Source organism: Stegostoma tigrinum, chromosome 3 (genome assembly GCF_030684315.1).
Source record: "Stegostoma tigrinum isolate sSteTig4 chromosome 3, sSteTig4.hap1, whole genome shotgun sequence".
In the NCBI taxonomy this organism is placed as follows: domain Eukaryota; kingdom Metazoa; phylum Chordata; class Chondrichthyes; order Orectolobiformes; family Stegostomatidae; genus Stegostoma; species Stegostoma tigrinum.
Genome location: NC_081356.1, coordinates 129,511,869 through 129,526,554, shown reverse-complemented (window position 1 = coordinate 129,526,554; position 14,686 = coordinate 129,511,869). Strand labels below are relative to the sequence as shown.

The window sequence follows — 14,686 nt, the reverse complement described above, 5'->3', positions numbered from 1 at the left end:
TGTACATTAGTGACACCAAGCGGAGGCTTGGAGACTGCCTTTGTAGAGCACCTGTGCTCCGTTTGCGACAAATGACAACACCTTCCGGTTGCGATCCCCTTTCCCCGATCCCCTGACGACATGTCCATCCTGGGCCTCTTCCAGTGTCACGTTGATGCTACCCAGAAACTGGTGGAGCAGCACCTCATATTCTGCCTTGGGATGCCTACAACCCATTGGACTCAATGTGGACTTTACTAGCTTCAGAATCCCCCCCCCACCTCATCCCATGACCAACCGTCCCCCTCATCCCTGTCTCATTGACCTGTCCGTCTTCTCCCCCACCTGTTGGCCCCCCCACCTCACTGACCAATCCCCAGCACTGCCTACCTGCACTCACCTATCACCATTCCACTTCCCTAGCTCTACCCCTCCACTATTTATTTCAGAGCTCCCTTCCCCCTCCCTCATTTCTGAAGAAGGGACCCAACCATGTATCCTTTCGCCTCTTACCTCCCAACTGATGCCCTCAATTCCCCAACCCTGGGAAAAAGACTGAATGCATTCATGCTATCCATGCCCCTCATGATCTCATATACTTCTGTAAGACCAACCCCCCCCCACCCCAATGCCCCCAGCCTCCTATGCTTGAAAGAAAAAATTCCTAACTTGTCCAACATTTCCCTGTAACTTTGTTCCTTGAGCCCTAGCAACATCCTTGTAAATTTCTTCTGCACTCTTTCCAGTTTAATAACATCCTTCCAATTGTAAGGTGACGAAAACTGAATATAGTACTCCCAGGTGCGACCTCACGGATGTCGTGTATAACTGCAACATAAGTTCCCAACTTCTGTACTCGATGCCCTGACTAATAAAGCGAGTGTGTCAAAAGCCTGAACTCCAAGGTCCCTCTGTTCCACCACGCTCCTTAAGGACCTACCATTCCCCATGAAACTTCTACTTTGATTTGACTTTCTAAAATGCCCCACACAAAGCTTAATTTAGGCAAACACGCTTTGCTATTTCTTGGCCTATTTCCGCAGCTGATCAAAACCTTGCTGCAATTTCTGATAACCTGCCTCACAGCACCAGGGATCTGGGTTCAGTTCCAGCCTCGGGTGACTGTCTGTGTGGAGTTTGCATGTTCTCCCTGTCTGCGTGGGTTTTCTGTGGCTGCTCCAGTTTCCTCCCACAGCCCAAGGATGTGCAGGCTAGATGGATTGGCTGTGCTAAATTGCATGTAGTGTTCAGGGATGTATAGAATAGGTGGGTTATGTGGGATGGGCCTGGGTGGGATCCTCTGAGGGCCAGTGTGGACTTGTTGGGCTAAGGACCTGCTTCTGCACTGTGTAGGACTTCTATGATAACAAACAACAATGGGTTCAGCACTGCCCCCTGAGTCACGCCACTACCCACAGGTCTCCAGTCCGACAAGATTCTTTCTGCTATTACTCTTTGCTTCCTGCCATAAAGCCAATTGTGTGTCCAACTTGCCAGCTGTCCCTTGATTCTTAGCGATCTAGCTTCCAGAGTAGTCTACCACGTGGAACCTTTTGAAAAGCCTTAGAAATCCATACGGGCTACGTCTACTGCCGTGTCCTCGTCAACCTTACTGGTCACTTCATCAAAGAACTCTTAACAAATTTGTGAAGCATGATCTCCCAAGCACAAAGCCATGCAGACTGCTCCTCATCAAACCCAGTGTTTAAGTGCACATTTCTCTTATCCCTAAGAATCTTCTCAAGTAACTTACCTACCACAGATGTTACGCTAGCTGGTTGATAATTCCCAGATTTTTCCTCTGTAGCCCTCCTTGAATAAGGGCACAACACTCACTGCCCTCCTGTCTTCCGTGACCTCACCCATGGCAAACCATGATGCAAATAAATCTTAGGATTAAATTTAAGTTTAATGAAGTTCTCCTAGCTAACAGTCAGCTCTCAAATGGCACCACCATAAGTTTTTTAAAATTATTTTAACTAAAGTTAATATCTTGGTTCAGTGGCAACATCCTCACCAATGAGGAAGGAGCTTGAGCATTGATCTTTCAATTTAGGATCTTGTATGGATAGTCAAGGCTGAATTTTGGCATTATAGGACACTACATTGCCAGATGACTCCTTCACAAGTCCTCTTTGCCCTCTCGGTTTAATGAAATTCTCCTGGCTATCATTCAGCTCTCAATCAGCAGCACCATGAATTGATTCACTAGTTGTTTATCTATCACTTTTTGTCCCAAACTTTCAGTCTCTTCTTATAACTGGTAATATTCTCAGAAATCTCATCTGCATTCTTGTTGATATCTTTCCTGAAGTGTCAGAATTGGGCACACTGCCCCAGCTGGAATCAAACCGTTGATTTATAGAGGTTTAGAATTTCTTTCTTGTATTTGTACTCTGTAGCTCATTTTATATCTAAGCATTCTTTTAATGCCCTTAGAACAATGTTCATCACTTGCGTGGTCACCTTCAAGGATCGTGTATATTTACCAATTATGTTCATGGTGTCTGTCTACAAAGTAGGAGTGTAGTGGAATATTCTCCACTTTGCAGCCACATTCAAGAAGTTCAGCACTGTCCGGTACAAAGCAGTGTGCTTCATTGGCACCTCAGTACACAATCTTCGACATCCAGTGCTTTCGCCAAGGACAAGTAGGGGCAGTACTGAATGTATGGATGGATTAGGAATTTCAAGTATTACTACAGAGTGTGCTTACCAATTTGGATGATTTGTTTTTGATAATTAATTTTCTGAACTTCTAAATAATGGGTTTGGCAGTTTATGCAAAATATTTCTTGGTTTACACTTGAAACTTTATTTTTACCCAATGTGTGTTAATAGGTAAAATGGTTTCCGGAGAAGAGGACGGGCTTGAAGATGATCCGGAGACCCGGTCAGAGGTCAGCTCAGCTACTTTTCCAGGTAAGGATCAGCAGTGTGTTCAGTGCTCGTTTCCCATGCTTTGTGGTCCTGCCACTTCCTCTACACTCCTCTGACTCTCTCTCCCACCTTCTCTTTCTCTCCCCCCCCCCCCCCCCCTCAAAAAAACCATGCCTGGCCCTGCTGCTCCCCCTGCTCCAAAAGTATATTGCCAGACAGTACAATCTCATGGAATTTCAGGACCAGGGTTTGCTGTTCTGTGAGCACAAAAGCTAAACTTTCCAATGAAAGGATGAGAACAGCTTGGTACGTTTATGTACTGGATCTCATAACAGTGTGAGAATAATCTCATTTCATAAACGTGTTAAGGTCTGGTATTTATTTTTAAAGTACATAATAGATATAAGCTTGCTAATGTGTTATTTTCACTCTCATTTTTAGGTTCAATGAACAGTGAAGTTGATGTTCCATCTCCTTCAGGGGTTTCAAACTTGGGGTCGACAAACCCACTTCCAGAAACTGCTGGACATGATATCATCACTCAGCAGCCACGTTCTCAGCATACTCTGCAGTCTGCAGAGTCTGTCGATCTCAATAGTTCAGCGACATCGGACTTGACAGGCCTTGCAGTTGAAGGGGACGTTGATGAGGCACTGAGCCGAAGTTCCAGCCAGATCAGCACCATTCAGTCAGATACCAATGTAGACCAGAACGATAGGACCAATCAGGCCATATCTCCGCTCAGCGAGAGCTCGCAGACCACCGAGGGCCCAGATTCAGCTGTGACCCCATCCGACAGTTCTGAGCTTGTAAGTGTGCAGTGGGCTGAGGGGGGCTCCCAGTCCTCCACTGAGGGTCCTGACATCTCTCACAGCTCCCCCATGGAGGGCTCAGACTTGGATACTACCACTTTCTCCTCCAGTTCCTCAGCTAGTGGCAGTGACAAGGTCAGCAGCTTGTACCCATTGAAATAGCTTTTGTTTTTTAAAAAAAAACTACTTTCCAAAGTCGCTGCTGTGACCCATCTGTGGCTGTGAGGTCATCTGGCTTCTGAACATCATCTGATGCTGGTCGCAAGTTGCACGTGTGGCCTAAAATGATTTTCCTGTTTTTGTTTTTCTTCATTTCACCCCCTCACCACTCAGTCTTGATCTTCTGTACCTCCCCACCATCCCTCCCCTCCACCCACAGCCACAACACCCGTGCCCCCCCCCCCCCCCCGCGACTCCCCTATTCCTCTGACACGTTTACTGTGACTCACCCCCTCACTTTATGCCTCCTCTCCTTGCTTCCCGCGCTCCACCCTCAAATTGGAGTTTCACTGGTGGTTCGCCTTTTACCCTGTCACTGCCAGCACCCCTTCACATCTCCTTGTGCCACTGACTCCCTCCCTTCCCCCTCTCTCTCACTTTGTGCCTTTTTTAAAAAAAGTTTTTGCTTGCTTTTGCTCCCTGAATAAATGCCTGGCCACAACGTGACCCTTCCGGTACAGCATCTCGACTGAATTCAGGAGCTTAGTGTGCATGGTTTGTTGGTGCTGGCCCACATCACCACTGCTGCATGCTGGCCTGAATGCTTTGAGAAGTTAAGTTGGGTTTTCCTGAACATTTTGGTGCCATCCTTGGATTTTACTGGGGGCTTTTAGCATGCAAACATTTTTCGTAAGTTGAAAAGGTATGCTAAGAAGACTTTTTTTTATTGAATCCTAAGTATGTGAAGTAAAAATTGTCACTTACATAAGATGGCTTTGACCAAATTTCTCAGTCTGATGCTGCCTTGAGAATTGAGTAGAACATATAGCTCCATATTTACGTACCTTACCTTCGTCCAAGAGTCTGTTAATTGAAATATATTTTCAGTATTTTTTCCGCTCATGTTTCATAGGTGGTGTGCCTTACTTAATGCTATTTGCCTCTTGTGGTTTTTACCTTTGTACTACCCACTTGTTGGTTCTGTTATCAACTGACAGTGATAGCAAAATTAATTCTTGTAAATCATTTTTCTTTAAATTCCAGAATCATTTCAACTAAATTAGCTGCCAGCTGTCAGTAGATGACACATGTGACAGTAGCTTTTAGAAGTGGGCTAGATTATTGCATAAAATGTCCTGGAGATTACAGAGAAATGTTGGAAATACTCAACTGTAATATGTGTAAGGGCAAAGAAGTTCCTTTTTTTTTTACCACTTGAACCCTTGGCTGACCTCAATATTTGACTTGCTGTGCATTTCCAGCTTTTAGATTCTCCACTTTTATCATTCCATAAATCAGCACAGAAGTAATGTATGATTTCACTGCTTCTGGCCACCGCTATGCCCGGTCCCCACCGCCAAACCCAGTATTGAACTTGATGAACTGTTGGAAAACAAACAACCTTTTGATGCAAGATCACAGTGGTGCTGTAATTAAGCATCTCTTTCCAGTTACTGCAAACCTCTCGGCATTTTTTTTGCAATCAGCAAAATAAAGTGAAGATCCACAAATACTGGAGATCTGAAACAAAAACAGGAAGTGCTGGAGAACCTCACCAGGACTGGTTGCATCTGTGGAGAGAAAAACCGCGAATGTTTTGAGTTGTGATCTTTTGTCATTATGGACCCTTCTGGCTGAAGGTCGCTATATTTGAAACATTGACTCTGTTTTACTTTCCTTAGAGTCAGTCAAACCTACTGAATTTCTCCAACTGTTTCTGATTTTGTTTTGCAAATGCCATTTTATTTTCTTTTTTGAAGAATTCATGGATTCTGCTGTAGCAGACCATCTATCTTCTCTTGGCTGCATAGTGATGTCAGCCCTCCCAAATATGACCGTACTCGGTTTTGCCCTTTATAATTGGAACATAACTAGCCTCAATTTGCTGCCTTTTCCTGGAGAAATCACTCTGCTTTTGTCTGGAGATATTGCCATGTTTCTCTTCCGCAAACCAAACAGTCTGATAGACCACTTGCCTGATTTATGAAGCTCTCTTAATTTTGGAGATGTGCCATCTGTTTATCTTTAGTCTTGCCAGCTTTTATCAGTTAGGTAAGATGATTACTGATCCCTGCAACCATCAAGGGAGTGATCAACACCTTTATTGAAAGGAAGTTGGAAGAAATGAGGATTCAATTAACTGGAAATGGTACAGATCTTGTGAAAAGTGTTGCAAATGAATACTGGATCTGCTTGTTTGAACCAGGTACTCGATGGGACAGATAGTCAGTATTCGGCTATGCAGATTGGACAGCTTCAAGATGAGGAGGAGGATACACCAAATACTCCTGGAGATGCACTTCTTGACAGTTTTGCAACTTCCACCCTCGGTATGTTGTCTTGACGTATTGAAACAATCCTAGGTATTAACAGCAGGGACTGAGCTGAGAATTGATATGACATCAATTTTCAGGTTGGTTGTACCTCATCACAAATGGCATTATTGTTCAAAATCTAATTGTTGACAATACTAAAGCATGTACTTGATACTTTTAACAATGTATTACTTGACAGTCTTCATGATGTGCTGAATTCCTCTTGCTCTTTATTTGTAACCATTTGCATGTTTCTCCAGCACTTTTGTTTTAGGGGTGAGAAATAGCATCATATTAGGGAAGACATCTTCATTTGTATTGGAAATGAAAACTAAGAGCCATATGTATGAAATAATCACTAATAAAAAAAATCCAATGGGAATTCAGGAGAAACTTATTTACCTAGAAAATGGTAACTATGTGGAAATGTCCACTACAAGGAATAGTTGCAGTGAATACAATAATTATCTTTTAAGAGCAAGTTAGGTTAATTCATGTTGGAGAAAGAAATAGAAGGATGTGCTGGCAAGATAAGATATAGTAGGGTGAAACGATGCTCAGGTTAAGTGTAAACACTGGTATAGTTTCTATGCTGTAGAATCTATGCAAAATAATCAAGACATAATCAATATTTTTAAACTTGATCTCTGATTTCTGTTGACAGTCATATTTTGTAAGACAGGCTTGATGTGTTGAATTCTGATGGAAAACAATGAAAGAAACTAATGGGCATGATCTGATCAGCTTAGTACATTTACTAAAATGTATTAACATTATGTAGATTATATTTGCTTGGACTTGCCCAATATATATGCTAGGCTTAGTTTCTACAATACACTGTATTGTGTGGTTTTCCTGAGAATTTGCAGAACTCTCCCTGATGAGAGTTGCTGAATTCAGATGTTACAAGTTCACAGCATAATTGAATTGACTCCAGCCTTTCACTTCATTTCTTGTGAATAGAGTAAACATCTCCTTCATCAACTGCAAAGGGAAGTTAGGTAATTATACAAGGCAAGAAGGAATAGAAACACATGCTGGTAGGGTGAAATGCAGTAGATTGCGAGGAGGTTCAGATGCAACTTGTATTTGGCATAAACCAGTTAGGCTGAATGACCTGTTTGTACCATATGTATAGTATGACAATTCCAGCAGTGCTGGCTAATGTCCCACATGTACTGACATGTGTTAACTTGCATCAAGTTTCATTTGCTCTGTGTTCACTGCCCTGTATTGGCTTCATGATGAGCAGTATCTAAATTAAAATTCTGAACCTCACTTTTACAGCCCTGCCCCCTCTCCTCCCTCTTCCCCCTCTGATATCTGTGTTCCTTCAAATCTTGCCTGTTCAATATCCCTTATTTTTAATTGTTCTCTTAGCATACATATAAGCTTACAGCTGTCTGGGCCCTCAGCTCTGGAATTCTTCCTCTTAAACTACCTGTCCTTCTTTCCAACCTTTTGGGAAACCCTTCAGAACTTAACACTTAGCATTAGTACCTCCTTTATTATTTGTTCTCAAATTTTGTGATTATGCTGCAGTGAATATTTATAATATTTTAGTGATCTATAAATGAAAACTTGTTATAAATGCCACATGTATGAGATCTTATGAGAATTGGAACACTGTCAACTGGGCCTCTGCTTCTCTGTCTGGAATTGTTAAAGGGAGCCTCACAAACACAAAAAGTCAAACAAAAGATGAGTTTTGGGGAAAGGACCAGGGCTATAGCCCTAAAATGTTGCATTATGATGTGCATGGTCTAAACCTGTCAAACCTGTGATAAAATGTTTTCATGTAGCCAAACTTTGACCACTTACTTTCCAAACCCTGACAGTATTTCCAGCAGTTTTGCTAAGGTTTCCTTAGATCTTGCTGTCTGTTTCCCAGTATACCATTTACTTTCCTTTGTTGACCTGCATGATGTTTAACTCCCCGGTTTGAGGAGGTGGTCAGGTTTGTAAGTCCCACGTTCTGAATTATATCCTCCAACATACAGGATTTTATGGAGAGCCAAGAGGCAACTGTAGATTTTTCTAGGTTAACAACTTTAGTTTTAAAATTAGAATGTTTGACTCAATATTCGAAGCACAGGCCGTTACCAATGATGGAGGGTCAAGATAAGTACACTAATTTGGCAGAATGTGCCTAACAGTGACCTATTGGGGCCTCACCTATTTGCTATTTATTATTAATTCAAGCAATAAGATAGAGAACCAAATATTCAAATCTACCAAAGTCAAAACATGGGTGCTTTTATATGTAGTACAGGTGAAGCCATATGAAGAGATATTTTTGAAATATACAAGTTTTTGAGGCTCTTGCTAGAGTGGATGATTAGAAAATGCTTCCTTTTTTTTTAAGGGAATCTAGAGCCAGGGCTGTCTTATTGAAGATGGAGATATTTCTTCTGTCAGAAGGACATTGATCTTTGGTGTTCTTTACTTGAAGGAGCAGTGAAGGCTGAGTTATTTAATATATTCCAGGCTGTGCTGGACTCATCTCTAATTGAGGGAGTTAAGGATTATGCGGACTGACAAGGGCAGTAATGAAGATCACAGTCAGATCTTACGTGATTTTATTGACTGGTGGAACAGGCTTTGTGAGGTAAAGTGGTCTCCCCCACTAATTCCTGTGTTCTTGTATCAATAAATGGTGAATGGGTAAAATTGATGCAAATGGATTTCAATTTGAGATGATCAACCTTAAAAAAAAAGATAAATAAGGATAGATCAATTCTGAAACGTTGTTTGGAGCTCCAAATAAAATTTGGTTTGTCTGAATATAGGTTATTAAAACTTCATGGATAAGTATGCAAAAGAGGTTGGTCTTCATATTTACAAGCTTGGATAATAATGCTGTACAATTTTGTACTCTGAGTTGAGATGAGGGGTGACCTCACTGAAACAAATAGAATTCTTAAGGGATTTGGCAGGGTCACTGCTGAGAGGATATTTCCCCTCATGGAAGATTTTAGGACCAGAGGGCACAGTCAGACTAAAAGGGTACTAATTATTTAAAACTGAGATGAGGAGTTACATCTGAGGGTTGAAAGTCTTTGGAACACCTTGCCGCAGAGAGCTGTAGGCAGGCAGAGTCCTTGTTTACATGTTAGGCTGAGGTAGATTCTTGATGATTAGTGAGTCGAGGGTAATGGGGACAGGACAGGAAAGTGGACATGAATATCAGACCAGCCATGATACTATTGAATGGCAGGGCAGGCTTGAGGGACAGAATGGCTTATTCCAGTTTCTATTTCTTATAGCTGTTTTTGGGATGAAGCCCTCACTTTGGTCAAATTGGATACTTGTTTGGTCTTTATTTATTAGGATTTATTGATCTTGGATGGTGTACGGTGCAGATTTACCAGAGTGACACCTGCATTCCGACAGTCAAATAACAAGGCCAGATTACAAAGTTGAGGTGTATTCTCTCAATTTGAATAGCTAAGGGGTGATTTACACAGATGCTCAAGAATTGTATAACTGAGTTGTATTGGGCTTTAGTGACATCACACACAAGTGACAATGGTTAGTTCTGGTCTCATTACCTGAGAAATTATATCTTTTTCACAAGGAGTGAAACAAAGACTTTCATCCCCTTACTTGCTGATGTACACCAACACCAAGTTAAGCATCTCCTCTGCTTTCAAATTCATATCCTTGTTTCTAGATTCCTCCATGACCTTGCTTGTCCCTATTTCTAAACTTTTCCAGTCCTGCAACCTTCCCAGATATCTGCCAGTTCTCCAATTCTGATCACTTCAGCACCGTCTATTTTAATATTTCCACCACTGTTGTTCTTCTTCAGCTGCTAAGGCACTAAGCTCTGGAATTCCCTCTGTAAACCTCTTGGAGTCTTCAACTACTTTTTTTCTCTTTTAAATGCTCTTTAAAGCTTCCGCCTACCTTAATGTCGTCATACTTCCTGTGATGCAATTTTAATGTTTTTCTGTCTTAAAGGTACTGCTTAAACTGCAGTTATTATAGAATTTTTCCTGGTATAAGTGACTATCTGATGGGCTGAGATAATGTATGATGTTCTTTGAAGTTAAGGAGAATGAGCAGTGGTTAAATTCAAGTGCACAGACTTCTTAAGAGGATAGGATAGATGCTGCGAGAGGATTTTATCCCAGTTGGGAAATTTGGAACTAGGAGCCATTGTCTTAGAATAAGGATTTAACCATTCAGATATAAATTTCTCTGCTCTGAAAGTAATAAAACCAAATTTTAGGCTTTGCCTCCTATTATCAAAACGAGTAACCCTTACTTCCCCACATAATAACACGTGCTACCTTGTTGACTGCTCACTTAACCTGCCTATGTATGTATCCTCTTTACAGTTTATAGTGCCACCTAACTATCAATGGCAATTCTTGGTTTGTTATTGTGGGGTTCATTATCTAAGTCATTCATGTGGATTATGTGTAGCTGGAGGGCTAGCGCTTATCCAGGTGGCACTTCACTTATTGCAACCTGCCATTGTACTGTGTATCATTCACCCTTCTCCTCTTCTCTCTTTTAACCAGCACTCCCATCTATGTAGTATATTACTTCTAACTACATGAATCTTGCCTGTTAACCTTTTGTGTGGCACCTTTAGCAAATGTGTTTTCTAAATCTGTGTATTACTGGTCTTCCTCACCAGTTACATCTTCAAAAATTCTTAACAAATTTGTCAAACAATATTTGTAAACCTTGTTGACTTTGTCTGATCATACAGTGCTTTTTGAGGTGTGTTGTTAAGACTTATTTAAAAATAGATTCCAGCACTTCTGCAATGACTGACTTAATGTCAGCATAAAAACTGAAAGAACTGTGAGTACTGTAAATCAGAAACAAAAACAGGTTGCTGGAGAATCTCGGCAGGTCTGACTGCGTCTGAAGAGAAATCAGTTGATGTTTCGGGTCTGGTTAACTATCCTCAGAATTGAGTGTTCTAAGGAATGGTCACCAGACGCAAAACGTTAACTCTGATTTCTCTTCACAGATGCTGCCAGACCTGAGCTTTTTCCAACAACTTGTGTTAATGTCACCGTAACTGGCTTTTAGACCCCTACTACTATTCCTTCTCTTGAATAGAGATGTTAGATTTCTGTTGTTGGAGAAAGGGTATTTAGAGATTTTGGTGAATAGTGTGTTAGAGTTGGGTGCTGTATTGACTGTTCATTTCATGCAAAGTGGGGTTATGTTAAGCACCAACAATATTTAGTGTGGCATACTTCATTGCGTGATGTTTGAAGGGTTGAGTGTGTTCAGAAAGGAAGTTTTCCAGCGTGTTTTTCCCTAACTCATCCTGTTTATTTCCTCAATTTTCTGCATCATAAAATATCTTCGTGTTTATATTGTCGTCATGAATTGGTGGCAAGCCTTTCAAATGGAAGATCAGAAGAGCAAGAGGCAAAGCATCAAATTATTGTGAACTTTAGTAATTGATAAAGTGAAGAGAATTTTTCAGTCCTAGACTGTCATAGGTATGGTGAGAGAGGTGCTGCACTGTTGGAGATTCCATTGCCACCATCTCCTAGAGACCCAGTTTCACAAGAACCTTTGTGAAAGGCCAGTGAGGTATCTTGAAAGTATTTTTGGTTTCATTCCTTTTTCCCCAATGCATCAACTCAGTCATCAAGTCTTTGCTCAAACCTAGCAACTTGTGAACCTGATATGAATGTGTTGTTGATAAAGCCAATCAAACTGTCCACTTGACCCTCAACAACCACTCCTGCTTGGTGAAGTGCCTTTCTTCATCTAACATGTAAGACCAAGGATGCGGTTGAAATTGGAAAACTCAGCAACTGTGATACTGAACCAGCATGGCAGAGGTACTGCCATCTAGTATTCTAGCATGCTGCCTTCCTAACTAATGTTTTCATGGTGCTAGAGAAGTGACCAAAACACACTCATTGGAACTCATGTACAGTGAGCACACGAAATAAAAAGCACATGTGGTGTTCTTAGTTGTAACTTGTAAGCCCTAATTCAGCTACATAGGAAAACCTATGTAAGGTAAGTGCAGGATACATGGAGGCTGAACTAATCTTTCTTGTGCATTCTCACTGACCGGAAGACGACTATAGTGCATTGATATAGCGCCTTATTGCGTCTCTCAGACGTATCAAAGCGCATCATGTACAATGCATTTTCTTTGAAATTCAGCAAATAATACGTTGGCAAAGGCAGCAGCCATTTGTACAACAAGATTCTGCAGGAAGCAATGAGGTTAATAGCTATTAATCAGTTTTTGATGGTGTTGTTGAGGAAGCAATGTTAGATTAAGGCACTAGGAGAATTTTTGAAACTTGTTTGAATAGTGCCATGGTGATTTTTACCTGAATCGCCAGAAGGGAGCAAAGGTAGTTAGGCCTCGTGCAATGTGCTGAAGGATTTCCCTGCCATGTTAGTGTCAGCCAAGGTAGTGGTGCTCAAGACTGACTGCAGCTTAACTTGGTGGCTGCCTGAGAGTAGGTCATCTGCTTCTAACTACAGCCAGGGAGTGGCACAAGTTGACCTAGAAAATTAGGGAGAAAATCTTGATATTTTAATTTAGAAAAGCAGAGTAGAAAAATAATTTCTCTTAATCTTACAGCAGTAAACAAATCTCATTTGTTAAGTCACATGGGCCACAGCCGGCAGTCCTCTGACAGCAGTGTTGATCGTTTTGTCTCGAAGGATGACTGCGTTGAGTCAGCAGATCTTGATACCAAGGTGAGAATCTTTATGTTGTACTTCTTAATCAAGGTTTCAATAGAGTAAATAAGGAGAAACTGTTTCCACTGGTGGGAGACCAGAATGCACTGTCTAATTATGAGTATCATACTTGTAGAAAGGATGTTGAAGCCTTGTAGAGGGTGCAGAGACCATCTCTGAATTCCTCCCAATTCAGACCTCTTATGCATCCCCAATTTTAACTCCACCTTTAGCAGCTATGTCTCTATCTGCCAGGGCCTCAAACTTAGTTGATGCCCTAGATCTCTTTTACCTCTTTCCCATCACAATATGGCACTCTTTAACATCTATCTCCTCATCTGTCCTGATGTCAACTTTTCAACTTAGATGTATTTTCAAACACAGTCTGACATTGTGAAGTGCTGTGCAAGTTTTATTCTATGAAAAGCATTTTTAAAATGCAACTTATTGTTGGAAGGCCATAAGAATGCAAGAATTAATTTTTAAGTTTTTATTTGAGAGAAAGCAAAACTTTGTTAATACTTAAGTAGTTAAATCAGTGTTTGCCTTATAGAAAGTGAGTTATGGAGTTGATGAAAAAATAAGGATGTGGCACATGATTGACTGTTATTTTGAATTGGTCTACATAATACAGGGTACAAATAGCATCTCAAAAATTGTTCCAAATCAGGAAATGGAAGGAAATGGGGAACTTGAGCAAAAAAAAAAATCCATTAGGGAAGTGGTACTGAACAAATTGTTGGTATTGTGGGCAGGTCCCTGTGTCTTGAAGAACTTTAATTCTAGGGTTTTAAAAGGAGTGGCTAGTGAGATGTTATGGGTTGGAAATTCTAAAATTTCCTCCATTCAGGTAACGTTCCACTAGATTGGAAAAAGTAGATGTAACTCCAATTTTTCAAAAATAAAGGAGTCAGAAAGCAGGAAGCCAAAGGTTAGTTAGCTTAATATCTGTCAGAACAGAGATGTTCAAAACTACTGTTATAAATGTTATAGGGCACTTGTAAAGGTCAAAATAATCGGGCAGGGTGAACATAGCTTTGTGAAAGGGAAATCTAGTTTAACCAGTTCATTGGAGTTCTTTTGAAAAAGTAACATGCTGTGTATAAAGCTAAATGTTGAATGTACTGTATTTGGATTCCCAGAAGTCGTGGTAGGGTGCCATTTCAAAGGTTTTTGTGGAAAAAGAAGCTTATGGTGTTGGTGTAGTCATACAGGCAGAAACTTAGCTATCTAGCAGGGAGCCAAATAGGCAAAAGTTGGCTATTTTCTCTTGGTAATAAGTAATGTGTCTCAACTTATTGCTATTTACATAAATGATTTCGATGAAGCATCTGAAAATATCATTGCTAAATTTCATGATGCAAAAGTAAGTGGGAAAAGTCAGTTGTGAAAAGGAAGGGGCTATGGAAGGAAGAAGGAAAAAACATATCTAATGGTGAAAGTTTGCAGATAGATGTATGTCCTCACACATGAATTACAAGAAGGTCAGTATGAGGGTACAACAAATATCTACAAAAATAATAGGATGTTATTGTTTATTGAGTTGAATACCAAAGTAGAGAGATCATAGTTCAGTTATACAAGGCATTAGTAAGACCATATCTGGAGTACTGTGCATAGTATTGGTCATTTTATTTAGGGAAGGATATAAATAAATTGAAATTGGTTCAGAGAAGGATAACTGGATTAATATCCAGAATAGTTCATTTGTCTGAATGAAGGAAGATTGGACAGGCTAGGCCAGTACCCACTGGAATTTAGAGTAAGGGGTCACGTATGAGATCCTGAGAGGTGCCTGTAGAAAGGATGATTTCTGTTATGGGAGAATGTAGAACTAGGAGTCACTGTTTTAAA

The 14,686-nt window shown here is 40.7% G+C and overlaps 1 protein-coding gene across 6 annotated transcripts in view; it reads left to right on the top strand.

Annotated features, from left to right (window-relative positions):
• htt (huntingtin) overlaps positions 1–14,686 on the top strand; it is a 238,331-nt gene that overhangs the window by 69,743 nt on the left and 153,902 nt on the right. For 4 of the 6 annotated variants that reach the window (XM_059644891.1, XM_059644889.1, XM_059644890.1 and 1 more), the window contains 4 exons: positions 2,821–2,901; positions 3,301–3,668; positions 6,037–6,160; positions 12,732–12,850. In XM_059644891.1, the coding sequence (XP_059500874.1) occupies positions 2,821–2,901; positions 3,301–3,668; positions 6,037–6,160; positions 12,732–12,850 (692 nt within the window). Of the gene's footprint in view, positions 1–2,820; positions 2,902–3,300; positions 3,669–3,698; positions 3,807–6,036; positions 6,161–12,731; positions 12,851–14,686 lie in introns of those variants that run through there. The other 2 variants (XM_059644892.1, XM_059644893.1) reach the window with 2 other exon arrangements.